This window comes from Mirounga leonina, unplaced genomic scaffold (genome assembly GCF_011800145.1).
Source record: "Mirounga leonina isolate KUSES-001 unplaced genomic scaffold, KU_Mleo_1.0 Mir_177, whole genome shotgun sequence".
Lineage (NCBI taxonomy): Eukaryota > Metazoa > Chordata > Mammalia > Carnivora > Phocidae > Mirounga > Mirounga leonina.
The window spans coordinates 2,542,685-2,570,115 of NW_023270459.1; the positions used below are offsets into that span (position 1 = coordinate 2,542,685).

The 27,431-nt window shown below is 42.4% G+C and overlaps 1 protein-coding gene across 4 annotated transcripts; it reads left to right on the plus strand.

Moving 5' to 3' along the window:
* The first annotated feature begins 1,446 nt into the window (after window positions 1-1,446).
* LOC118022862 (putative zinc finger protein 735) lies at window positions 1,447-9,362 on the plus strand. 4 transcript variants are annotated; one of them, XR_004682582.1, is made up of 5 exons: window positions 1,447-1,538; window positions 3,854-4,016; window positions 6,105-6,228; window positions 7,202-7,297; window positions 7,997-9,362. XR_004682582.1 is itself a non-coding variant. In XM_035023822.1 (3 exons), the coding sequence occupies exons 2-3, from the start codon at window positions 7,228-7,230 to the stop codon at window positions 8,461-8,463; spliced, it is 537 nt and encodes a 178-aa protein (XP_034879713.1). In that variant the 5' UTR covers window positions 5,750-6,228; window positions 7,205-7,227; the 3' UTR covers window positions 8,464-9,362. The 4 variants fall into 4 exon arrangements, 1 of the variants encoding a protein (XP_034879713.1); XR_004682583.1 differs by having other exon boundaries at window positions 7,205-7,297; window positions 7,789-9,362; XR_004682581.1 differs by having other exon boundaries at window positions 7,205-7,297.
* Window positions 9,363-27,431: the final 18,069 nt, after the last annotated feature.

Consider the following 27,431-nt stretch of genomic DNA (forward strand, 5'->3'; position numbering starts at 1 on the left):
ATCACTGTATTCCTGAAGCCTTCCCCCCCTTTTTTTTTTTTTAAAGATTTTATTTATTTATTTGAGAGAGAGAGAATGAGAGACAGAGAGCACGAGAGGGAAGAGGGCAGAGGGAGAAGCAGACCCCCTGCCAAGCAGGGAGCCCGATGTGGGACTCGATCCCGGGACTCCAGGATCATGACCTGAGCCGAAGGCAGTCACCTAACCAACTGAGCCACCCAGGCGCCCTGAAGCCTTCCCTTTTTCACTATAAAGTTTTCCTACTCCCCTGCCTGCCTTTGAGCTCTGCCAAACACAGGTGATGGTGGTTGTAATACCAGTAATTTGAAACAACCTAATGATAACAAGATAAGACAATTACATAAGTGGCATGTAGAATTTACAAAATATTATGGAAGAACACTTCGTGTTCATATATATTTGATTTAAAAAGCAGGTTAGGGGAGGGTATGTGCTATGGTGAGCGCTGTGAATTGTGTAGGGCTGTTGAATCACAGACCTGTACCTCTGAAACAAATAATACATTATATGTAAAAAAAAAAAAAAAGAAGAAGAAGATAGCAGGAAGGGAAAAATGAACAGGGGGAAGTTAGAGGGGGAGACGAATCATGAGAGACTATGGACTCTGAGAAACAAACTGAGGGTTCTAGAGGGGAGGGGGTGGGGGCATGGGTTAGCCTGGTGATGGGTATTAAAGAAGGCAAGTACTGCATGGAGCACTGGGTGTTATACTCAACAATGAATCATGGAACACTTTAACATTAACATAATTAACATTAACATAACATAATTAAAATCAAATAATAATAATTAATAATTAAATAATTAATCATTAATCATTAAATAATAAATCATTTTTTTAAAGGCAGGTTAAGCTGACATAAATAGGGGCGCCTGGGTGGCTCAGTTGGTTAAGCGACTGCCTTCAGCTAAGGTCGTGATCCTGGAGTCCCAGGATCGAGTCCCAGGATCGGTCCCAGGATCGGTCCCAGGATCGAGTCCCAGGATCGAGTCCCAGGATCGAGTGCGACATCGGGCTCCCTGCTCGGCAGGGAGTCTGCTTCTCCCTCTGACTCTCCCCCCTCTGGTGCTCTATCATTCTCCCTCTTTCAAATAAATAAATTAATACAAATCTTAAAAAAAAGATGACGTCAATATTCACATAAAAGATATAAGCTTAAATACAGCCAAGTGTGAACAGACTAATTACAGGCATTTTTTACATCTGACTGTAGACCGCCGAGGCACGTGTCTGTCTTTGTGCGGGTGGGTCCAGCCCCCAGGAGCGGGACCACCACTGCTTAGACTCTGCGTTCACCTACGCGAGTCTCGCCTCCGGGAGGGGTACGGAGCGCGCCCGGCCTGCGCGGGGGCTTCTGGGAGTTGTGGTCCAGCCGCCAGGCCCCCGCGCCGGGGCGCCAGCTGCTGGGCCTTCTCGGTCTGAAGCGCGGGTGGGCTGGGCCGTTCTCGGGGACGCGGCCACGACGGTCTCGTGGCGGCCTCCGTGCCCAAGACCTCCCAGGCGGACGCCCGGAGAGGTGAGTCCGCCAGTCTTACGGGCTGAGGGCGGCGGGGATAGCGGAGAGTACCCGGGTCGTGCGAAGGGGGACCAGGGAAAACCGAACGTTCGGGGCTCGCAGGGTCTGGGCGGCGACATGGGGGGTTCTTGGTTCTATTGAGATGCGCGGATGGCTGCGACTGTGTGTTCCCGGGTTGGTGAGCTGTGATGCATCCTTGGGTTGGGGGGAGGGTGGGCAGAAGCCAGGGGTCCCTTGGATAAATCTCGCCCGGGCATTTTGGTTTGGGGGGGCAGCTGGGCCATGGGAACCCCAGGTTGGTGGAGAGAGGACAGTGAGGTAGGGTACAGGGGTTTGGGGGGGACCGTCTGGGGCTGCATGTTCTTAGGTGTTTGTGGGAGTGGCTAGATCTGTGCATTCTCGGGTTTGGGCGATGAGGGAGGAGTTAGTAAGTGGATGCCCCTGCCCAGGTATCTTCAACAGAGAATTCTCCATACTCTTGGCCAGAAAGGCTAGAGGGGTGTTGTTTTCACTTTGTTGTCCCAGTGGAAGTTATGGCCCCAGATGTTAAAGGTGGAGGTGCCCCAGTTGTGAATTTGGTATCCCAGGCCACCCCTGAGTCACAGACTGGCTATATTAAGCAAAGCCCCTCTGAGTGCAGAGATTGAAGGACATGCGAGTTCTCCATTCTTCACGGTCTTGCAGGTGGACTTTGGTTCTTGACGCTTTTCTTTTTAAGTTTTTATTTTAATTCCAGTTAACATACAGTGTTATATTAGTTTCAGGTGTACAATATAGTGATTAATACTTCCATATATCACCTTGTGCTCATTACAGGTGCACTCGTTAATGCCCATCACCCATTTAATCCTTCCCCCACCCCCCTTCCCTCAGGTAACCATCAGTTTCTTCTCTATAATTGAGTTGGTTTCTTGATTTCTCTCTCTCTCTCTTATTGTTTTCCCTTTGCTTTTTTGTTTTGTTTCTTATTTCTACATGAGTGAAAGCATATAGTATTTATCTTTCTCTGATTTATTTTGCTTAGCATTGTACTCTGTAGTTCCATCTATGTCGTTGCAAATGGCAAGATTTCATTCTTTTTATGGCTGAATAATATTCCATTGTATATATATACTGCCTCTTCTTCATCCATTCATCAACTGATGGACACTTGGGCTGCTTCCATATCTTGCCTATTGTAAACAGTGCTGCTAGAAACATCACGGTGCCTGTATCTCTTTGAATGAGTGTTCTTGTAGTCTTTGCATAAATACCCAGTAGTGTAACTGCTGGATCGCAATGTAGTTCTATTTTTAACTTTTTGAGGAACCTCCATACTGTTTTCCGCAGTGGCTACACCAGTTTGCATTCCCACCAGCAGTGCAAGAGGGTTCCTTTATCTCTACATCCTCACCAACACTTGTTGTTTGTTGTGTTGTTGATTTTAGCCATTCTGACAAGTGTGAGGTGATATCTCATTGTACTGTTGATTTGCATTTCCCTGATGATGAGTGATGTTGAGCATCTTTTCATGTGTCTGTTGGCCATCTGTATGTCTTCTTTGGAGAAATATCTGTTCATGTCTTCTGCCCGTTTGTTAATTGGATTATTTGTGTTTTGTTTTGTTTTTAAAGATTTTATTTATTTATTTGAGAGAGAGAGAGAGAGAGAAACAGCATGAGAGGGAAGAGGGTCAGAGGGAGAAGCAGGCTCCCCGCCAAGCCGGGAGCCCGATGTGGGACTCGATCCCAGGACTCCGGGACCATGACCTGAGCCGAAGGCAGTCGCTTAACCAACTGAGCCATCCAGGCGCCCTGGATTATTTGTGTTTTGGGTGTTGAGTTTTATAAGTTCTTTATATATTTTGGATACTAACCCTTTATTGGATATGTTTTTTACAAATATCTTCTCCCATTCCATAGGTGTCTTTTGGTTTTGTTGATTGTTTCCTTTGCTGTGCAGAAGCTTTTTATTTTGATATAGTCCCAATAGTTTATTTTTACTTTTGTCTCCTTGCCTGAGGAGACATATCTAGAAAGAAGTTGCTGTGGTCGACGCCAAAGAAGTTACTGCCTATGTTCTCTTCTAGGATTTTTATCGTTTCAGGTCTCCATTTAGATCTTTAATCCATTTTGAATTTATTTTTGTGTATGGTGTAAGAAAGTGGTCCAGTTTCATTCTTTTGCATGTCGCTGTCCAGTTTTCCCAACACCATTTGTTGAAAAGACTGTCCTTTTCCCATTGGATAGTCTTTCCTGCTTCATTGAAGATTAATTGGCCATATAATTGTGGGTTTATTTCTGGATTTTCTATTGATGCTTTCATTTTCCTTTTAGGTGAGGGTGGATCTGCACAGACTGGGTATGAGGATTTCTGGCATGTGACTCAATCCTCATTTCTCCCAGCTCCCTATTCTGCCCTCTTTGGAATCTGCTGGCCCTGAGTGATCTGTGAAGAGAGGAGAAAATGGCCCCCAGGTTCCTGGCAGCAAGACCCCCAGTGAGTGGGATTTAACCTCTTTCGTGCAGTAATCCCTGTCCCCGGTTAGGGAACATGTTTGTTCACTGCCTTGCAGAGCCCACCAGGACTCTAAGACAAACATGAAACATGGCACAGCTCTAGGATACTCCAGAGGAGAGCCCACTCTCCCTCCTCAATGCTCTCCCCCAACCCCACCACCATATCAGAGCCCTGGCACACCTTAACCTTTGCCCCTACTTCCATTAATTTAGGTCACAAATGGTCCAGTATCTCTTCCACAAGCCCCAGTGTCTACCGTGTACATTGAGAAGTACTGTCCTTTCTTGCGGGCTTTGTAGGCCTTGTTAAAATGGTTTTTGTTTGGTTTTGTTTTTTACTGCAATGGATTTTAAAATTTAAATGATATCAAATTTACAGAAGAATTGCAATAACAGTACAAAGAACACCAATATTGCCTTTACTTGTATTCATCAATTGCCAGCTTTTTGTCACAGTTACTCTATCATTGCATCTCTGTGTATTTATCATTTTCTGAATCATTTGAGGCTAAATTGTGGACATGATCATGTCTTTTACCTTTAATTACCTTGGCACGCATCTTCTATAAGCAAGAACAGCCCCTTAAATGACCATAGTATAATTTAGAAAATTTAACCGTGATACAATACTATTGTCTGATCTCTAACCCATAATTAAAATTTGCCAATTGTCTTAATTACTTTCTTTATGGCCTTTTCCCCTTTGTTTCCTCTCTTTAGTCTTCTTTAATCTGGAACACTTTCTTTTTATTTTTAAAAATATTTTACTTATTTATTTGACAGAGAGAGACACAGCAAGAGCAGGAACACAAGCAGGGGGAGTGGGAGAGGGAGAAGCGGGCTTCCCACCGAGCAGAGAGCCCAATGAGGGGCTCGATCCCAGAACTCCGGGATCATGACCTGAGCTGAAGACAGACGCTTAATGGCTGAGCCACCCAGGCGCCCCTCTGTCTTTCTTGATCATGATTTTTGATGAGTGCAGGCTCAGCTGTTCTGTAGAATGTTCCTCAGTTAAGATTTATTTGATAGTCCTTCATGATTAGATTTAGGTTTTACACTTTTGGCAGGAATGATGCAGAAGTGACTTGACCTCAGTGTGTCATATCAGATAGCACATAATATTGATTTGTTTCATTACTAGTGATATTAACTTTGGTGACTTAAATTAATGTAGGGTTGGGGTGCTTGGGTGGCAGTCAGTTAAGTTTTCAACTCTTGATTTTGGCTCATGTCATGGTCTCAGGGTCCTGGGATCGAGCCTGTGTCAGGCTCCATGCTTGGTGCAGAATCTCCTTGGGATTCTCTCTCTCCCTCTCCCTCTGCCTCTCTTCCTGTTTGCACTCCCTCCCTCTCTCTCTCTATCTCCCTCTGCCCCTCTTCCTGCTTGCACTCCCTCCCTCTCTCTCTCTATAAATAAAATAAAATAAAATAAAATCTTTTAAAAAATTAATGTAGGGTCTCCCAGTTTTTTCCACTGTAAAGTTTCTCTTTGGGGGTTGGAGAGGAAGAGGCAGACCTCTTAAGCCAGCTTGTCACTGTCATGTGGAAGGTACATCAAAGCCTATAAGGACAGTAAAAAGCTCAGTGGTTACCAGGATTGACAGGAAGTGGTGAGTAGGAAGAGTGCAGAGGATTCTTAGGGCAATGAAAATACTCTGTATGATACCATAATAATGGATATATTTCATTATACATTTGTCCAAACCCATAGAATGTACAAAATCAAGAGTGAACTCTAATGTAAACTATGGACTTTGAATCTCAAGCTTATTCTCCTGATTCATACAATGTGGTGTGGGCAGCACTCTGGAATTGTGTAGCTTTGGGTGTACTCTGGTTGAAGTTTGAGTCTTCCCATCAAAGAAACTTTAAGGGCTGGAGAGCTTTAAATGTGTCTCATATGTCTCATATGTCTTTTCCATCTTCTACAAAATATAATGGAAGCAGGTGCATGGATGTTTGCCAAAATCAGGACCCTAAAAACCATCAAGATTCACTGTACTTGTCAACTGCATTACTCTGTGGGAATGGGTATGTCTGTGTGTGACTATGTCTGTCATTTTAACAGCTGGTGACATTCAAGGATGTGGCTGTGGACTTTGCCCAAGAGGAGTGGGAACATCTGGACGCTTCTCAGAGTCACCTGTACGGAGAAGTGATGTTGGAGAACTAGGAGAATCTCATCTCCTTGGGTGAGCACAGCATCTTCCCGAACCCATCTGCTCTCACAGTGGGTTCAACCAAATGGATTAAATCCCGAGGGGATTAGCATTTGGGCACCCACATATTCCAGATCCCTTATAGCAGAGGGTATCAGATTTGAGAGTGCAGAAAAATACCTGATCATTAAAAATGCCAGTTCCTGTCCAACTTAAGATTAAAGACACATTACAACTAAATGCAATGCTAAAAAATGTCCAGGAAGAGTGCCAAAAGGGACATACTGGCGTCTTTTGCAAATTAACTGGATTACGTAAAATACTGTGTCAATGTTAAGTCCCCTGATTTTGATGACTGCGCTGCTGTTATGGGGGAGAATGTCCTTGTTCTTAGGAAATACCTACTAAGAATTGGGTCCTAGAGAGCCATGGGGCCTACAACTTTCTCTCAGATGGTTTTAGAAAAGAATTGTGTGTGTGGAGAGAGAGAGAAAGTAATAAAGTAAACGGGCCAAACAATAACAACTGGTGAATATGGGTCAGGGTTCTATGGGTGTTCTTGGTGTTACTCTTGCTACTTTTCTATAAAGTACGAGGTTATCCAAAAAACCTACAACCCTGGCTTCTATCACCAGCGCTACTGATTCAGTGGATTTGGGATGGAGTCTGCATTTTTGACAAGTTTCTTCAAATCATACTTGGGGCTGCACTTCCTCGGCCTCATCACTGCCTATTCAACCCATTGAGCATTATTACTGTTTTGTATTGCAAATGGGTCTCTTCACTGAAGTTCCCAAGAATTCCTGGAACTTTCCTTGTTTAGGGAATATATATACATATTTGTAAGTGTATAAGTAAATGCAAAATGTGATATTAATGTATAGTAGGTTTATTCACCTTTCTCAGTCTTCAGAGGATCTTCACGGATACCAAGGCCTAGATTTGACTTGTGTGAGGGTCCTTAGTCACATTGCAGGGCCCTAATCCACATGTCTTTCCCCTCAAGCAGGGCATCTGCTGTCCAAACCGGAAATGATTTCCTATTTTGAACAAGAAGATGGTGTATGGATGGAGGAAGAAATGCCAAGAAGCTCCTGTTCAGGTGAGAACCAGTCAGCCAGGAGTAAATGCCATCAGTAACCCACGAATCCATGAAGGGATGGGTAGCAATTTTAAAAATACATCTTGTTTGACTTTTTATGCTTTTCATTTAGTTGAAAATATTTAAATATTTTTTTGATTGGAGACAAATACCTTTGTTTATAAAAGCATTAAATGCTCAGGCTCCATACATGCTTAAGAACCAGCCTTACCATCTTATTGGTTCCTCATTAAAATTTTTGACAGATGTTCACTCCATATTTGGGGTGTGTGTGTGTGTGTGTGTGTGAATGAAGTAAGCTCTACCCCCAACACATGGCTTGAATTCACAACCCTGAGATCAAGAGTCGCCAGCTAGGTGCCCCTGTTCACTTCATATTTGTAAAAGTTATCTTTTTAACTTTTTGATAATTATGCTTTAACAACACTAACACATTTGTAGTTCACAGAGTTTAATCAAGTGTTTTAGTAACACTTCATTTCCTCACTAAGGAAAGGGTTCTCCGTATGTTCCCTTTACCCCTGAAGCAAAAATGAAAAACCCAAGGTCAAGAGGACAAAGACCAGCAGCCCAACACTTCTCTACTTTGCGAAGCTTCTCAGCCTTACCGGCGCTGCCTGAGAGTATGTCCAGAGTGTGCACCATGCAGCTTTGGACAAAACCCCTGCTCGCTTCATCATCTAATTTTTTTTGTCCCAGGTGTCAGGGATGAGAATGATGGGATTCTCCCTTGGCAGACATCTCCAAGAGAAAAACCCTACAGCTGTCCCCAGTGTGGCCAAGACTTCAGACAGCTCAGAAACCTTCTACTTCACCAGCAAACCCATACAGGAGAGAAGCCCTCTCCATACGTTGGGCGTGGAAGAGCCTTCAGGGTAAGGACAGCAGACCTTAACTTTCCCAGGCTCCTTCCCAGAGAAAAGGCCTACCAATGCATGGAGAGTTCCAGAGTCTCCAACTCAGGATCCACTCTGAGAAGGCACAGGAAGGACCACATGGGAAAGAAACCTCCCACGTGTGAGGAATGTGGGAAGAACTTCAGCTGCAGCTCCAACCTGTCCATCCACCGGCGCGTCCACACGGGCGAGAGGCCCTTCAGGTGCCAAGACTGCGACAAGGACTTCAGCCGCAGGGCAGCCCTGCAGACCCACCAGACGTCCACGTAGGAAGGAAGCCCCACGTAGGAAGGAAGCCCCATGCTTGCGAGGTGTGTGGCCGGGGCTTCACGCTGCACTCTACACTGGCAGGACCGTGCAGGAGACAAGGGCTATGTGTGTAACAGATGTGGCTGGGGTTTCAGCCAGAGAGCCAGCCTCTACCTGCACCAGTGCGTCCATACTGGGGAGAGACTATTCGGCGTGAGGCCTGAGGGAAGCAGTTCGGCCGGAGCAAGGACCTGGGCATCCACCAGAGGGTCCACACGGGAGAGCAGCCCTACCGGTGTGGGGCTTGTGAGAGGGACTTCAGGCACTGTTCAGCCCTCAGGAGCCACCAGAGGGCGCACAGGGGAGAAGCCCTATCCCTGTGCCGTGTGTGGGAAGGGGTTCAGTCAGAGAGTCCACCTGTAGATGCACCAGAAGGTGCACCGTAGGGAGAGGCTTTTGGGACTGGGCGTCGCCAAATGTCAGAACAGCAGTTGTCTGCAAGGTGCCTTCCAGAGCCCGGGGGAATGCCAGGGCATGGGTGCTGAGATACACGGCATGGCAGGCTTAACGGTATAGGGCATTTATTCCTGTTTAGATGGGAAAGATGTCATAGTATGCAGGTTGGTAGATTTTCACAAAGTGAACACACCCGTGTCCAGCCCCTGACTGGAGAAACGGAATATTTCCAGCTCTTCCTAGAGACGTCTGCCTGCTCCCTTCTGCTTGGCCCCCTACAAAGGAAATCACTCTCCGGACTTCTAAAACCATATATTTTGCAAGTTCTAGAATATCATGTAAGTGGAATTTTGCAGCATGTAGTCTTTTATGTAGGACTTCATTCACTCAGTGTTTGCAGGAATCACCCATGTTGTTGCAGGTACTCTTTTTTTTTTTTTTAAAGATTTTATTTATTTATTTGACAGAGAGAGACACAGCGAGAGAGGGAACACAAGCAGGGGGAGTGGGAGAGGGAGAAGCAGGCTCCCCGCAGAGCAGGGAGCCCGATGCGGGACTCGATCCCAGGACCGTGGGATCATGACCTGAGCTGAAGGCAGTCGTTTAACCAACTGAGCCACCCAGGCGCCCTGTTGCAGGTACTCTTAAGTTCATCTATTTTATTACTAAATAGTATTCCATACAACACAAGTGCAGTTTGTCCGTTCGCTTGTTGGTGGACATTTACATTTGGACATTTGGGTTGTTTCCAGTTTTTGGCTTTATAAATAAAGCTGCTGTGAACATCTGGGTACACATATACTCTGTGTGGACATATACTTTAATTTCTTTGGGGTATTTATAGGAGTAGAATTGACAAGTATTCTAAAACTTTTTCAAAAACTGAATTTATTGAAGTCTTAAAACACATGATTAACTTTTACTATATGTCAATAGACAGGAAATAATTATGCAATTTAACAATGTTATCTTGCACATTGGATTTTTACATGTACCTGGAAATTTTCAAACAAATATAGAAAAAGAGCAGTGTAACAAACTCATGTCCCCATCATCTAGCTACTCATGATGAATTGTCTCCCTTATTCCATCCTCCTCCCTCACACACACAATCCTGGAGTATTTTAAAGCAAATCCTAGACTATGATATTGTTTCATCTTTAAATACTTTTGTATATATCTTCAAAAAATAAATATTTATTTAAAATTTTTTTTCAAAGAATTATCCTTTGCTTTAAAATTTTTTTATTGAGGTAAAATTCAGGTAACATAAAATTTACGATTTTAACATTTCAGAGAGCACAGCCGAGTAGTTTTAGTACATTTACAAAGTTGTCTAACCATCACCACCGTCTACTTCCAGGGCATTTTCTTTTTTTTTTTTTTTTTGAAGATTTTATTTATTTATTTGACAGAGAGACAGCGAGAGAGGGAACACAAGCTGGGGAGTGGGAGAGGGAGAAGCAGGCTTCCCGCAGAGCAGGGAGCCCGATACGGGACTCGATCCCAGGATCCTGGGATCATGACCTGAGCCGAAGGCAGACACTTAACGACTGAGCCACCCAGGCGCCCTCCAGGGCATTTTCATCAGGCCAAAAAGAAAACCCCTTACTGTTAAGCAGTCGCTCCCCATTCTTCCCTCCCACCTACCTCTGGCAACCACTAACTTACTTTCTGTCCCTATAGATTTGCCTATTCTGGGCATTCGATATAAATGGAATCACAAACTATGTGGCCTTTTATGGCTGCTTTCACTTCGCATAATATTTTCACGGTTCATCCCCGTTGTAGCAGGTGTCCATACTACATTCCTTCTTATGGCTGAACAATATTCTATTGTATGGATATGGCACATATTTTATCCATTCTTCAGTTGATGGACATTTGAGTTGTTTCCAGTTTGGAGCTATTATGAAAAATGTTATGATGAACATTCAATTCATGTACAAGGTTTTCATTGAGTATAGGCATTTAATTCTCTTGGATATATGTGGAAGAGTGGAATTCATGGATCATGTGATCATTCTCTCTTTTTTTTTAAAGATTTTATTTATTTATTTGAGAGAGAGAGAGAATGAGAGACAGAGAGCACGAGAGGGAAGAGGGCAGAGGGGGAAGCAGACCCCCCGCTGAGCAGGGAGCCCGATCCCGGGACTCCAGGATCATGACCTGAGCCGAAGGCAGTCGCTTAACCAACTGAGCCACCCAGGCGCCCGATCATTCTATCTTTCGCTTTTTGAGGAGCTGCCAAATTGTTTCCCATAGTGGTTACACCATCTTACTTTGCCACTAGCAATGTATGAGGATTCCGGTTCCTCCACATTTTCACCAACAATTGTCATTCCCCGTCCTCCCCCCACCCTTTTTTTAAATCCTAATCCCATTGGTAGCTGTGAAGTGGTATCTTACTGTGGTTTTGATTTACATTTCTGTAATTACTAATGATGTTGAGTTTCTTCTCATGTGTTTATTGGCCATTTGTATATCTTTTTTAGGGAAATCTCTATTCAAGTCCTTTGCCCATTTTAAAACTGGATTATCTTTTTGTTGTTGAACTGTAAAAATTATTTATATGTTACTATCATTTGCAAATATGGTCTCCCATTCTGTGGGTTGTATTTTCACTTTCTTGGTGGTTTCCTTTGATGCACAAGTTTTTAATTTTGATGAAGTCTAATTTATTTGCTTTTTTCTTGATATTTGTGCTTTTGATGTTCTATTTAAGAAATGGTTACCTAGGGGGCGCCTGGGTTGCTCAGTTGGTTAGGCGACTGCCTTCGGCTCAGGTCATGATCCTGGAGTCCCTGGATCGAGTCCCGCATCGGGCTTCCTGCTCGGCAGGGAGTCTGCTTCGTCCTCAGACCCTATCCCCTCTCAGGTGTTCTCTCTCTCTCATTCTCTCTCTCTCAAATAAATAAATAAAATCTTAAAAAAAAAAAAAAAAGAAAGAAATGGTTACCTAGGGGGTGCCTGGGTGGCTCAGTCGTTAAGCGTCTGCCTTTGGCTCAGGTCATGATCCCAGGGTCCTGGGATCGAGCCCCGCATCGGGCTCCCTGCTCGGCAGAAAGCCTGCTTCTCCCTCTCCCACTCCCCCTGTTTGTGTTCCCTATCTCTCTGTCAAATGAATAAATAAAATCTTAAAAAAAAAAAAAAAGAAATGGTTACCTAGGGACGTCTGGGTGTCTCAGTCAGTTAAGCATCTGCCTTCGGCTCAGGTCATGATCCCACAGTTCTGGGATCAAGTCCCACATCAGGCTTCTTGCTCATCAAGGAGCCTGCTTCTCCCTCTGCCTGCCGCTCTCCCTGCTTGTACTCTCTCTCTCTCTCTCTCTCTGATGAACAAATAAATAAAATCTTTAAAAAAAAAAAAAGAAAAGAAATGGTTACCTAATACAAAATCACAAAATTTTATACCTATATTTCCTTTTAAGAGTTTCATAGTTTTAGCTCTTACATTTATGTCCTTGATCCATTTATAGTTTTTATATGGTATAAGGTAGGGGTCCAAGTTCCTCCTTTTACATGTTGATACCCAATTGTCCCAGCACCATTTGTTGAAAAGACTATTCTTTCCCCACTGAATAGTCTTGCACACTTGTTGAAAATCAATTGACCTTAGATACATGGGTTTATCTCTAGCTTCCCAATTCAGTTTCATTGATATATGTCTAGCCTTTGCTAGTACCATACTGGTTTGATTCTGTAACATTGTAGTAAGTTTTGAAAACAGGAAATGTGAGTCTTCCAATTTTCTTATTTTTCAAGATAATTTTGGCCATTCTGAGTCCTTTGCAACACCATATAAATTTGAGCATCAGCTTGTCCATTTCTGCAAGAGAAGGCCATTGGGATTTTGATAGGGATTGCATTGGATCTGCAGTAACTTTGGGGAATATTGCCATCTTAACAACATTAAGGCTTACAATCCATGAACACAGGATGTCTTTCCATTTATTTAAGTGTTTAATTTCTTTCAACAGTATTTTATATTTTTCGGTATACAAATCTCTCACCTTGTTAGGTAAAGTTAAGAATCTTGTTTTAAATTTCATTTTGGGATTGTTCATTACCAGTATATAGAAATACAACTGATTTTTTTTTTAAAGATTTTATTTATTTATTTGAGAGAGAGAGAATGAGAGACAGAGAGCACGAGAGGGAAGAGGGTTAGAGGGAGAAGCAGACCCCCTGCTGAGCAGGGAGCCCGATGCGAGACTCGATCCCGGGACGCCAGGATCATGACCTGAGCCAAAGGCAGTTGCTTAACCAACTGAGCCACCCAGGCGCCCCTACAACTGATTTTTGAACATTGATTTTTGTATCCTGCAACTTTGCTGAACTCATTTATTAGGTCTAATAATTTTTAGTGGATTCTTTAGAGTTTTCTATATACAAGATCATATTATCTGTGAACAGAGATAGTTTTTGCTTTTTTCCTTTCCAATTTGGATGACTTTTACTTCTTTTTCTTGCCCAGTTGCCTTGGCTAGAACTTCCAGTATGATGTTTAAGAGAAGTGGCAAGAGCAGACATCCTTGTCTTGTTCCTTGTCTTAGAGGAGAAAGCTTTCACTATTAATTTTCATAGATGCCCTTTTCTCTTCTATTAATATGATATATTTCATTCATGGATTTTCCTATGTTGAACCAGCCTTACATTCCTGGGATACATCCCACTTGGTCATGGTGCATAGTTTATTTATTTATTTATTATTTATTATTATTTTTTTAAAATTTCATTTATTTATTTGAGAGAGAGAATGAGGTAGAGAGAGAGCATGAGAGGGGGAGGGTCAGAGGGAGAAGCAGACTCCCCGCTGAGCAGGGAGCCCGATGTGGGACTCGATCCTGGGACTCCAGGGTCATGACCTGAGCCGAAGGCAGTCACCCAACCAACTGAGCCACCCAGGCGCCCCTGCATAGTTTTTTTATATGCAGCTTAATTCAATTTGCTAGTATTTTATTGAGGATTCTTACATTTCTATTCATAAAGAATATTGGTCTGTAGTTTTCTGTGATGTATTTATCTGGCTTTGATATTAGGGTAATACTGGTCTCATAGAATGAATTTGGAAGCATTCTCTTCTTTTCTATTTTTTTGGAAGAGTTTCAGAAGTATTGGTGCTAATTCTTTAAATGTTCGGTAGAATTCACCAGTAAAACCACAGTAGACCACGTCTATTTGTTAGACGTTTTCTTAGTCATTTTGGGGTGCTATAATAAAATAACCATAGATGATGTAGCCTAAACAACAAACATTTATTTCTCACAGTTCTGGAAGCTGGGGAGTCCAAGTCAAGGTCCCACCAGATTCAGCATCTGGTAAGGACCTTCTTTCTGATTTGCAGACAGCTGCCTGCTTGCTGTATCCTCATATGGCAGAAGGGGAGAGAGAGAGCACACTCTCTGGTTTCTTCTTATAAGGGTACTAGTCCCATCGTGGCAACCCTGCCCTCATGACTTCATCTAAGCCTAATTATCTCTCAAAGCCTCCACCTTGAAATATCTTCATGTGGGAGGTTAGGATTTCAACATATGAATTTTGAGAGGGACACAAACATTCATTCCATTAACAGTATTTACTTGCTTTCTGATTCAATCTCCTTATTTGTCATAGAAAGACTGTTACATACTCCTCTTGAATAGGTTATGGTAGTTTGTGTGTTTCTAGGAACTTGTCCATTTCATCTGAGTCATCTGATTTGTTTATAAAATTGTTCATAATATTCTGTTGTTATTTTTTTTATTTCTGTAAGGTCAATAGTAATGTCCCAACTTTTATTCCAGATATTAGTAACTTGAATCTTCTATTTTTCTTAGTCTACCTATTGGTCCATCAATTTTGTCAATCTTTTCAAGGAACCAATTTTTTATTTTGTTGATTCTCTGTTGTTTTTCTTTCTTTCTTTCTTTCTTTCTTTCTTTCTTTCTTTTTTTTTAAGATTTTATTTATTTGACAGAGAGAGACGCAGCGAGAGAGGGAACACAAGCAGGGGGAGTGAGAGAGGGAGAAGCAGGCTTCCTGCCGAGCAGGGAGCCTGATGCGGGGCTCGATCCCAGGACCCCGGGATCATGACCTGAGCCGAAGGCAGACACTTAATGACTGAGCCACCCAGGCACCCCGATTCTCTGTTGTTTTTCTATTTACTATTTTATTTATATCCTTTTTAATCTTTACCATTTCCTTCCTCCTGCTTACTTTGTGTTCATTTGCTCTTCTTTTTCTACTTCCTTAAGGTGGAAAGTCAGGTTATTGATTTGAGATCTTTTTTGTTTTTAATGTAGCCATTTATAGCTATGAATTTCCCTCTGAGTACTGTGTTAGCTGCAGCCTTGAAGTTTTGATATGTTTGTTTTCATTCATCTCAAAATATTGTCTAAATTCTGTTGTGATTTTTTTCATTGATCCACTGTTTGTTTCAAACTGTGTTTAATTTTCATGTAGTTGTGAATAGTCGATTTCCTTCTCTATTGATTTCTAATTTCATTCCATTTGGTCAGGGAAGATACATTGTATGGTTTTGATGTTTATAAATTTACTGAGTTGTGGTGTGTGTGTGTGTGGGTGTGTGTGTGTCTTAATGTATGGTCTGTCCTAAAGAGTGTTCCATGTACACTTGAGAATAATGTTTATTCTGATGTTAGGTGAAGTGTTTTATATATGTCTGTTAGTTCTAGTTGGTTTACAGTGTTGTTCAAGTCCTCTATTTCCTTGTTGATCTATCTAGTTGTGTGTCTATTAATGAATATGGGGTCTTGAAGTCTTCAGCTATTATTGTTGAATTGTCTATTTCTTCATTCAATCCTATCAGGTTTTGCTTTATATATTATAGGGCTCTATTGTTAGCTGCATATATGTTTATGATTGTTATATCTTCTGAAGACTGACACTTTAATTAATATATAATTCATTGTCTCTTGTAACCTTTTCTCATTTACTTTTTTTTAAAGATTTTATTTATTTATTGAGAGAGAGAGAGAATGATAGAGAGAGAGCATGAGAGGGAGGAGGGTCAGAGGGAGAAGCAGACTCCCTGCTGAGCAGGGAGCCCGATGTGGGATTCGATCCTGAGACTCCAGGATCATGACCTGAGCCAAAGGCAGTCGCTTAACCAACTGAGCCCCCCAGGCACCCACCTTTTCTCTTTTAAAGTCTACTTTTTTATGCTATTATAGCCATCTCAGATCTCTTTGAGTTACCAATTGCCTAAATGTAATTTTCCATTATTTCACTTTGAAACTATATGTGTCTTTGGGTCTAAAGTGAGTCTTGGTGCTTGGGTGGCTCAGATGGTTAAGCATCTGTCTTCAGCTCAGGTCATGATTTCTGGTTCCTGGGATCAAGTCCCATATTGGGCTCCCTGCTCAGCGGGGAGTCTGCTTCTCCCTCTCCCTCTGCCTCTCCCAAACTCGTACTTGCTTGCTCTTTCTCTCAAGTGAATAAATAAAATATAAAAAATAAAGTGAGTCTCTTGTAGACAGCAAATAGTTAGATCCTTTTAAAAATCCATCCTGCCAATATCTGCCTTTTCATTGGAAAGTTTAAGGCACTTACATTTGAATAATTACTGGGATGCCTGGGTGGCCCTGTCAGTTGAGTGACCAACTCTTGATCTTGGCTCAGTTCAAGATTTCACAGTCATGGGCGCCTGGGTGGCTCAGATGGATAAGCGTCTGCCTTCTGCTCAGTTCATGATCCCAGGGTCCTGGAATCAAGTCCCGCATCGGGCTCCCTGCTCAGTGCAGAGCCTGCTTCTCCCTCTCCCTCTGCCATTCCCTCTGCTTGTGCTCTTCTGTCTATCTCTTTGTCAAATAAGTAAAATCTTAAAAAAAAAAAGATTTCATAGTTGTGAGTTCAGCCTTGCTTTGGGCTCTGCACTGGGCATGGAGACTACTTAAAAAAGAAATAGGGGTAGGGGTGCCTGGGTGGCTCAGTCGTTAAGTGTCTGCCTTCGGCTCAGGTCATGATCCCAGGGTCCTGGGATCGAGCCCCGCATCGGGCTTCCTGCTCCGCGGGAAGCCTGCTTCTCCATCTCCCACACCCCCTGCTTGTGTTCCTTCTCTTGCTGTGTCTCTCTCTATCAAATAAATTTTTAAAAATCTTAAAAAAAAAAAAAACCTTTAAAAAAAATAAATAGGGGCCCTTGGGTAACTCAGTCGGTTAAGCATTTGCCTTCGCTCAGATCATGATCCCAGGGTCCTGGGATGGATCCAAATGTTGGACTTCCCACTCAGCAGGGAGCCTGCTTCTCCTTCTGCCCTTCCCCCCTGCTCATGCTCACTCTCTCATGCTCTCTGTCTCTGTCTCTCAAATAAATAAATTAAAAATCTTTCAAAAATTAGTGAACTAATTACTGGGGCACCTGGGTGGTGCAGTGGGTTAAGCATCTGACTCTTGGTGTTAGCTCAGGTCATGATCTCAGGGTCCTAGGATCAAGCCCTGCTTTGGGCTCTGTGCTCAGCATGGAGTCTGCTCAAGATTCTTTTTCCTTCTCCCTCTGCCCCTCCCACTCATGCTCTCTCTCTCTCTCTCAAATAAATAAATCTTTAAAAAAATAAAAATGAATAAAAATAAATACTGATAAGCGATTTCTGCCGTTTTGGTATTTGTTTTTTATGTTATACATATTTTGTTCCCAAATTTCCTTATTACTGCCTTTTATTTTGATTTTTTTTTTGTAGTGTACCATTCTGATTCCCTCTTTATTTCTTTTTCTATGTATCTTTAACTTATTTTCTTATTTGTTATAATGGGGACTACAATTGACATCTTTTTTTAAGTTTTTTTTTTTTAATTCCAGTTAACATACAGTGTTATATTAGTTAAATATGTATAATATAGTGATTAAACACTTCCATACATCACCTAGTGCTCATCACAACAATTGTACTCCTTAATCCCCATCACCTATTTGGCCCCTATTCCTACCCCTCTCCCCTCTGGTAACCTACAGTTTGTTCTCTATAATTAAGAGTCTGTTCCTTGATTTCTCTCTCTCTCTTTTCCTCCCTCTCTCTCTCTCTGTCTTTTCCCTTTGCTCAAGTCCTCTCTTTCCTTGTTGATCTATCTAGTTGTGTGTCTATTAATGAATATGGGGTCTTGAAGTCTTCAGCTATTGTTAAATTGTCTATTTCTTCATTCAATCCTATCAGGTTTTGCTTTATATATTATAAGGCTCTGTTTATAATTGTTATATCTTCTGAAGACTGATGCTTTAATTAATATATAATTCATTGTCTCTTGTAAACTTTTCTTATTTAAAGTCTACTTTTTTATGCTATTATAGCCATCTCAGGTCTCTTTGAGTTACCAGTTGCCTAAATGTAATTTTCTATTACTTCGCTTTGAAACTATATGTGTCTTTGGGTCTAAAGTGAGTCTTTATTATTTATTATTTATTTAATTTATTTATTTGCCACCCAGGCGCCCTTATTTATCTTTTTTAAAGTGAGTCTTCTTAAATTCCACATATGAATGGAATCATATGGTATTTTTTTTTCTTTGACTGACTTATTTCCCTTAGCATTATACTCTGCAGCTCCATCCATGTTGTTGCATATGGCAAGATTTCATTCTTTTTTATGGCTGAATAATATTCTATTGTATATATACATCACAACTTCTTTATCCATTCATCAGTCAATGGACACTTGCGCTGCTTCCATATCTTGGCTATTGTAAATAATGCTGCTATAAACAAAGGGATGCCTGTATCCCTTTGAATTAGTGTTTTTGTATTCTTCAGGAAAATACCCAATAGTGTGTTTGCTGGATCATAGGGTAGTTCTATTTTTTTAAAAAGATTTTATTCATTTGAGAGAGAGAGAGAGAGAGTGCACATGGGGAGGGGGGAGGGGCATAGGGAGAAGCAGACTCCCTGTCTAGCAGGGAGCCCTGATGAGGGGCTCAATCCCAGGACCCCAGGATCATGAACTGAGCCGAAGGCAGCTGCTTAACTTACTGAACCACCCAGGCACCCAGGTAGTTCTATTTTTAATTTTTTGAGGAACCTCCATACCGTTTTCCACAGTGGATTCACCAGTTTCCATTCCCAGCAATGGTGCAAGAGGGTTCCTTTTTCTCCACATCCTTGCCAACACTGTTTCTTATGTTGTTGATTTTAGCCATTCCGACAGGCGTGAGGTGATCTCTCATTGTAGTTTTGATTGCATTTTCCTGATGATGAGTGATGATGAGCATCTTTTCCTGTGTCTTTTGGTGATCTGTATGTCTTCTTTGGAGAAGTATCTGTGTCTTCTGCCCATTTTTTAATTGGATTATTTGTGTTTGGGCTGTTGAGTTGTAGAAGTTCTTTATATATTTTGGATATTAACCTTTTATTGGATATGTCATTTACAAATATCTTCTCCCGGGTGCTTGGGTGGCTCAGTTGGTTGGGTGACTGCCTTCAGCTCAGGTCATGATCCCAGGGCCCTGGGATCAAGTCCTGCCTTGGGCTTCCCCTGCTCTGTGGGGAGTCTGCATCTCCCTTTGCCTCTGCCTGCCACTCCCCCTACTTGTATGCTCTGTCTGTCTCTCTCTCTCTGTGTCAAATAAATAAATAAAATCTTAAAAAATATGTATCTTCTCCCATTCAGTAGGTTGCCTTTTAGTTTTGTGGATTGTTTCCTTCACTACACAGAAACTTTTTATTTTGATGGAGTCTCAATAGTTTATTTTTGCTTTTTGTTTCCCTTCCCTCAGGGGACCTATCTAGAAAAAAATTGCTACAGCCAATGTCAGAGAAATTACCGCTTGTGCTCTCTTCCAGGATTTTAATGGTTTCAGGTCTCACATTTAGGTCTTTAACCCACTATGAATTTATTTTTGTGTATCGTGTAGGAAAGTGGTCCAATTTCATTCTTGTACATGTTGCTGTACAGTTTTCCCAGCACCATTTGTTGAAGAGACTGTCTTTTTCCCATTAGTCTTTCCTGCTTTATCAAAGATTAGTTGACCATATAATTATGGTATGTTCCCCTCTAAACTTACCTTGTTCAGGGTTTTTATCATGAATGGATGTAGTACTTTGTCAAATGTTTTTCTGCATCTATTGAAATGATTATATGGTTCTTACCCTTTCTTTTATTAATATGATGTATCATGTTGATTGATTTGTGAATATTGAAACACTCTTCCAGGAATAAATCCCACTTGATTGTGGTGAATGATTTTTTTAATGTATTGTTGATTTGGTTTGCTAGTATTTTGTTGAGGATTTTTGCATCTATGTTCATCAGGGATATTGGCCTGTAGTTCTCTTTTTTTGTGGTGTCCTTATCTGTTTTTAATATTAGGGTAATGCTCCCTTCATAAGATTAATTTGGAAGTTTTCCTTCCTTATCTATTGTTTGGAATAGGTTGAGAAGTATAGGCATTAACTCTTCTTTAAATGTTTGTTAAAATTCACCTGTAAAGCCATCTGGTCTTGAAATTTTGTTTGTTGGGATTTTTTTGATTATTGATTCAATTTCTTTGCTGGTTATTGGTCAGTTCAAATGTTTTATTTCTCCCTGCTTCAATTTTGGTAATTTATATGTTTCTAGGAATTTATCCATTCTTCTAGGTTGTCCAATTTGTTGGCATATATTTTTTCATAATATTCTCTTATGATTGTGTGTATTTCTGTGATGTTGGTTGTTATTTCTCCTCTGTCATTTATGATTTTATTTATTTGGGTCCATTCTCTTTTTTTCTTTATCTTTTTTTTTTTAAAGATTTTATTTATTCATTCAAGACACAGAGAGAGAGAGAGAGAGAGCACGAGCAGGGGGAGAGGCAGAGGGAGAAGTAGGCTCCCCGCTGAGCCAGGAGCTGAATATGGGGCTCGATCCCAGGACCCTGGGATCATGACCCAAGCCAAAGGCAGATGCTTAACCATCTGAGCCACCCAGGCGCCCCTCTATCTATCTATCTATCTATCTATCTATCTATCTATCTATCTATCTATCTATCATCTATCTATCTTTCTATCTATCTGTCTATCTATATATAGAGAGGGAGATATTTTTACAGATTTTTTCTTGGGGTTGACTTCTAGTTTATATTGTTGTGGTCAGAAAAGATGCATGGTATGACTTTGATCTTCTTGAATTTGTTGAGGCTTGTTTTGTGGCCTAAGATGTAATTTATTCTGGAGAATGTTCTGTGTGTACTAGAAAACAATGTGTATTCTACTGTTTTAAGATGGAATGTTCTGAATATATCTGTTAAATCCATCTGGTCCAGTGTGTCATTCAAAGCCATTGTTTCCTTGTTGATTTTCTGTTACAATTGACATCTTTTTTTTTTTTTTAAGATTTTATTTATTTATTTGAGAGAGAGAGAATGAGAGAGAGAGAACACATGAGAGGGGATAGGGTCAGAGGACGAGGCAGACTCCCTGCCGAGCAGGGAGCCTGATGCGGGACTCGATCCAGGGACTCCGGGATCATGACCTGAGCCGAAGGCAGTCGCTTAACCAACTGAGCCACCCAGGCGCCCTACAATTGACATCTTAAACTTATAATTATCTAGCTTGAATTAATACTAACTTTGCCTCAGTAGTATACAGAAACTCTCTTCCTTTACAGCTCTGCCCTCCCTTTTTGTTGTTATTGTCACAAATTACGTCTTTATGCCTGTGTGCCATCAACACAGATTTATAATTATTGCTTCATACAGTTGTTTTATTTTTTAATTAATTTATTTTTAAAGATTTTATTTATTTATTTAATTGACAGAGAGAGAGAGACAGCATGAGAGGGAACACAAGCAGGGAGAGTGGGAGAGGGAGAAGCAGGCTTCCAGCCAAGCAGGGAGCCCGATGCGGGGCTCGATCCCAGGACCCTGGGATCATGACCTGAGCCAAAGGCAGCCACTTAACCAACTGAGCCACCCAGGGGCCCCCATACAGTTGTCTTTTAATTCATATAGGAATTAAGACAATTATAGACCAAAAATATATGAACACTGACTTGTATATTTACTTATATAGTTAATTGGTGTTCTTTATTTCTTCATGTGGATTGAGTTATTGTCTAGTGACATTTCATTTCAGTCTGAAGGACTCTCTTCCTATAATTTTTTTTTGAAAACCAGTACTCCTGAATATTATAATGTGACAACTCTGGAGATCATATTTGCCCCCTTCCCCAGGGTTTACTTTGGCTGCTTGTTATAGTTGTTGATATTCATTTATTCAGTGGCTTTTCTGAACGAAATTTGCAAAGTCTAAATCCTTTGTCACATGTGGCCATGGAAATCTCTGTTCTATTGGTTTGTGGGGAACTAGTGATCAATAGAAATTTTCTTTACCTGGAACCAAAAACAATTCCCTAGTCTTTGCAGATGGTGTGTGTGTGTGTGTGTGTGTCACACTTTCAATCCTTTAGGCATTTTGCAACTATGCCTTAACTTTCATTTCCTGGTTGGACAGAGCCTGAAGGTAAATCAGAGGTGAATCTTAGGGCCTTCCCTAGTAACAACTCATAAAGATACAAATAAAAGTAATTTATTTAGGGGCGCCTAGGTGGCTCAGTTGGTTAAGTGACTGCCTTCGGCTCAGGTCATGATCCTGGAGTCCCTGGATCGAGTCCTGCATTGGGCTCCCTGCTTGGTGAGGAGCCTGCTTCTCCTTCTAACCCTCCCCCATCTCATGTACTCTCTCTCTCTCTCATTCTCGCTCTATCAAATAAATAAATAAATCTTTAAAAAAAGTAATTTATTGAAGCTTTAGTTTTGGTGATAAAAGTATTTCAACATCTTAAATTATTATTATCCTATTATATCCTGTCATATAGTGGAAGATACCTTAACTCTTACAAGGAATGAGTTTGCTGTTTATCTACAGTTCTGAAGTGACATCTATCACTTCAAAAGTAAAATGTAAAAAGGTAAAAGTAAAAAAAATAAAATAGTTTATAATAAAATAATGAAAACATGAAACTTTATATATATTTTTATATGTTTGCAAATACTTATATGAATGCTGGAGAACATTAAGGAAAGATGTTCATCATCTTGTTAACACTGGGACTGGGTCAGAGGATGAAGTGGAGGGAGAACATTGACTTTTTCCTATATAATTAAATAGATGAAGTAAACCAAAAAAAAATGCCTGAAGGGAAGGGGAAAATAAAGCAAAAAAAAAAAAAAAAAAAGTCCAAAAGTGGCAGTGTATCGTTGTGACTTAGCTTGCAGACTCAGAAGCTATCTTTGTGGTACAAATCCATGCTTTCCATTTGCTGTGTTACATTGGACAAATCCTTGTAATGCCTTTTCTGGTCTTATTTTCTACATTTAAAAACTATGAATAGGGGCACCTGGGTGGCTCAGTCGTTAAGTGTGGTTTTTTTTAATTGCAGGATAAGAATACTTTTGCATGTAAGAAACAAAATTCAGTATACATAAAGGAAGAGAGCGATAAATATAACTTAGTGAAAATTGAATATTTTAGAAGTCCAATGATGCCAGACCTTCCAGCCAAGATATGTACACTGAAACTGAAAGTTCTGGGACTGGGGCGCCTGGGTGGCTCAGTCGTTAAGCGTTTGCCTTCGGCTCAGGTCATGATCCCAGAGTCCTGGGATCGAGCCCCGCATCAGGCTCCCTGCTTAGTGGGAAGCCTGCTTCTCCCTCTCCCACTCCCCCTGCTTGTGTTCCTTCTCTTGCTTTGTCTCTCTCTGTCAAATAAATAGATAAATCTTTAAAAAATAATAATAATAAAAAGAAGGGACTAATTCCAATTCAGGCCAAGGGAGCAGAGACTGGGGACTAACATCCCCTCAGCGCCCCCCCCCCCGCCCCAGGGGAGAGGGGCGCCTGGTAGAGACAGACAAACGTGATTAGGCAAAGGTATGGTGTAAAATAAAGATAAAAATACCGGAATAAAGTAATAAAGATACCGCCTTAGTTGATGCATCTCCCACCTTTCCCATCTCCCCCTTCCCCCAGCTTCTATCATGCTGAAATTCTGCCCTCGTCCCAAGTGTCTCAATTTAAAACCTCGCGGAAAAGATAAGGATTCTCCTGTCACAGCCTTGGGGAACCTGAGTGGGCAAAGGTGTGGAGGAGCCCGTCCCCCCCCCCTCCCCCCCCGCCACGGGTACCCTGCACCTGCCCCATCTTCCAAAATCCCAACTGCCCTCTCAGTAGCCGGCGAGAGAGCCGGTCTAGCAGGGACAAGAGCCAGCACGCGACAAATGTTTGGGGTAATCAGGAGCAGAGGAGTGAGATTAGCGCAGTGATTTAGGAAACAGCCCCGACACTAGAAAAAACTCTGCCGTGAGAGACGGCACACTGAGGCCTCACAGGGATATAAGAGCCAGTTAGAGAAAGAAAAACTGTGGGAGAAAGGAGCTAATCAAGACCTGGACGACCCTAAGTTCCCATAGCAACGCCTCAGCGTCCCTTGTTACGCAGGATTCCTTCCTAGGGGCCTTTTGTTGTTAGGAGGGCTGGCCCCCGCGGGTCACTCACAGCCGGATTGGCCCAGCCTCGCAGGCCTCCCACTAGCTCCTTTGTTTTTGGAAGGACTCGCCCCCGCTAGTCACACTAGGCCTCCATTTGGCCCCTGGGGACGTTAGGGAGGCTCTTCTTCCAGCTGTGACCAATCCAGGCTTAGGAACGCACGTCTGTCAGTCACCGTCTGTTTCCTGCTCTCCCTTCACTCAAAACCACGGTCCACACGCACAGCACTGTCTGGACATCAACGCGACCGCCTAGATCAGAACCGGAGAGCCAGTCTGCAAAATACTGTTTCCTCTATTTGGAAGACAATCGCGGAGTAGAAGAATGGGGCTCTGAATTGCGTGGGTGGAGATTGGAGTCGAGGGGCCCGCGGATCCTAGGGGATGCCAAGAAACACACACACACACACACACACGAGGGCCATGGATCCCTTCGAATTAGAAATTTTAAAATGTTACCCCAAAGACAGTTCCAGATACCCACACAAAGAGGAGTTTGCTGAAATTAAAGCCGTTGGTCGCGGTTGCTTGTAAGAGAAGCGCTGCTCCCAGAACTGAGGTAAACTGTAGGACACTGAAATGGCTGCAAACTCTGGGACTCTACTGACAAATGCAGAGCTCTGCTGCCTGCCCCCTCTGTACTCTTGATTGCTGGTTAGAAACGTATTGGATTTGGTTTTGCCCCTGAATTTGGTTTTGCAAAGAAGGGGGCCGGCACCGCAAGTGTCTCTTTGATTTTATTCATTAAGGTCTTCACTGTCCATTTCCTTTATTTTATTATTTATTAGCCCATTGATAATGAGACCTGCTGTGTGCAAAGTCAGGTCTCGGAGTTCAGGGGTCGTAACACCTGGACGAGGACAGGGGGTCTCCATCGCCGAGTGCAAATCTCCTAGACGATTCAGCCAACAGCGCGAAAGATGATTGCAAAGTGGGGGTGAGGCGCCCAGAGCAAGCGTCCTTGCCTGGACTCCCGCAAGAAACCTTTGTTACTCTTTGTAGGCGGGCCGGCCGTAAACACTTTTTATTGGTCAATGAGAGGCGAGCCCTTCCTTTTTTGCACATCCATTGGCTAAGGCCTCTGTCTATATTTGAGATACCTGCATTCTTCCTTTCTTCCTCGGTGTTGCTTTGAAACTGAGTCCCGTGTATTTAATCCTGTTTCCCATCGGCCACTGTTTCCGGAAGCCCGCCCCCACGCGAAGGCACAGGCAAGCGCGAGGCCGGAAGAAGCTGTGCACGCAGATGGGGCTGAACGTGGTTTCAGAGCCTTACGTTGGGCTGGGAAGAGGCCGCCGGACGTGGGACGTTCGGGTCCGCGCGGCGTGAAGTCCTCCGGGTCCGTGCTGCGTGCCTGGGAATCCGGCTGTCGCGACGGCGAGAGTCGGGACTTGGCTGGAAACCTGAGCGGTTAAACCTCCAGCTCTTTCAGGTTTCCAGCCGGACTAGGTGGGCGCCCGCGCAGAGGCTGATCAGACCTCCGACTGGCAGGGTCTTGGTATTAAAGGTAAAAGCAGGGCGCCTGGGTGGCTCAGTCGTTGGGCGTCTGCCTTCGGCTCAGGTCATGATCCCAGGGTCCTGGGATCGAGTCCCACATCGGGCTCCCTCCTCGGCAAGAAGCCTGCTTCTCCCTCTCCCATTCCCCCTGCTTGTGTTCCTGCTCTCGCTCTCTCTCTCTCTGTCAAATAAATAAATAAAATCTTTAAAAAAAAAAAAAAAGTAAAAGCAGACATTTTCCAGCTCACCCGGGTAAAACGCCCTTTCATTTTTTGGTAGGTTTTTTTTTTTTTTTTTTTTAAGATTTTTTTTATTTTTTTAACAGAAAGCCCGCACGAGGAGGGGGAGCGGCAGGCACAGGGAGAAAGAGAAGCAGCCTCTCCTCTGAGCGGAGAGCCCGTTGTGGGGCTCGATCCCAGGACCCTGGGACCATGACCTGAGCCGAAGGCAGACGCTTAACCGACTGAGCCACCCAGGCGCCCCTTGGCAGGTGTTTTTTGCAGCACCTTCCGCGGGAAGGGTTGGCCAATGGATTCAGGTTTATTAAATGAGTGAATACCTGGTTAGGAGTGTATTTATACTATAGGTCCCCAACCTTTTAAAAATCCCATTCTTGTTAGCTGTACTATTTAGTGGAATGTCTGTGATAAGGACAGCCAGTTACAGTGGCTTTGGGGATTTTATGTTGTAATAAAACCAACTTTTAGTTTTGATTGTCCTAGGCTTCATAAAAATTTATTTTGAGAAATTGCTGTGAAAGGCATAGCAAGTTATTTTGAATTTTTTTTTTTTTAAGATTTTATTTATTTATTTGACAGAGACACCGCGAGAGAGGGAACACAAGCAGGGGGAGTGGGAGAGGGAGAAGCATGCTTCCCGCTGAGCAGGGAGCCCCTTGCGGGGCTCAATCACAGGACCCTGGGATCATGACCTGAGCCTAAGGCAGACGCTTAACGACTGAGCCACCTAGGCGCCCCTGGATTTTTTTTTTTTTAAGATTTTATTTATTTATGTATTAGAGAGTGAGAGAGAGAGAAACAGCATGAGAGGGGAGAAGGTCAGAGGGAGAAGCAGGCTCGCCGCTGAGCTGGGAGCCCGATGTGGGACTCGATCCCAGGACTCCAGGATCATGACCTGAGCCGAAGGCAGTCGCTTAACCAACTGAGCCACCCAGGCGCCCGGATTTTTTTTCTTTTAAGGGAAAATATGTTCCTGACTTTGGTACCTTGCTATTAGTAATAATTCCCCAGTTTCTTTAATATCTTATTTTTTTGACAGATATACATAGTTCTTGTAAAAGGAACAGCCAGTTAAGGAGGTTTAGGGATTTTTGTTTTGTTTAAAAAGTATAACCCTGGTTTGACTCTTTTAGTAATAGATAATAGGATTACCTTCCCAAGCCCTTTAAAATGTTACTCAGTGAGTGGATCTCTTATTTTTGTAGGATTTATTTCATAGCTTTGGATGAGAGACCTCATACAGGCTTAGGTCCCTATGCCAAATGCAATTTTATCGTTGGGTACGTTGCATTTTCTTCTTTGACCATGCATAAGTTTAGAAGTGTGTTTACTTTCCTGAGTTTTCATT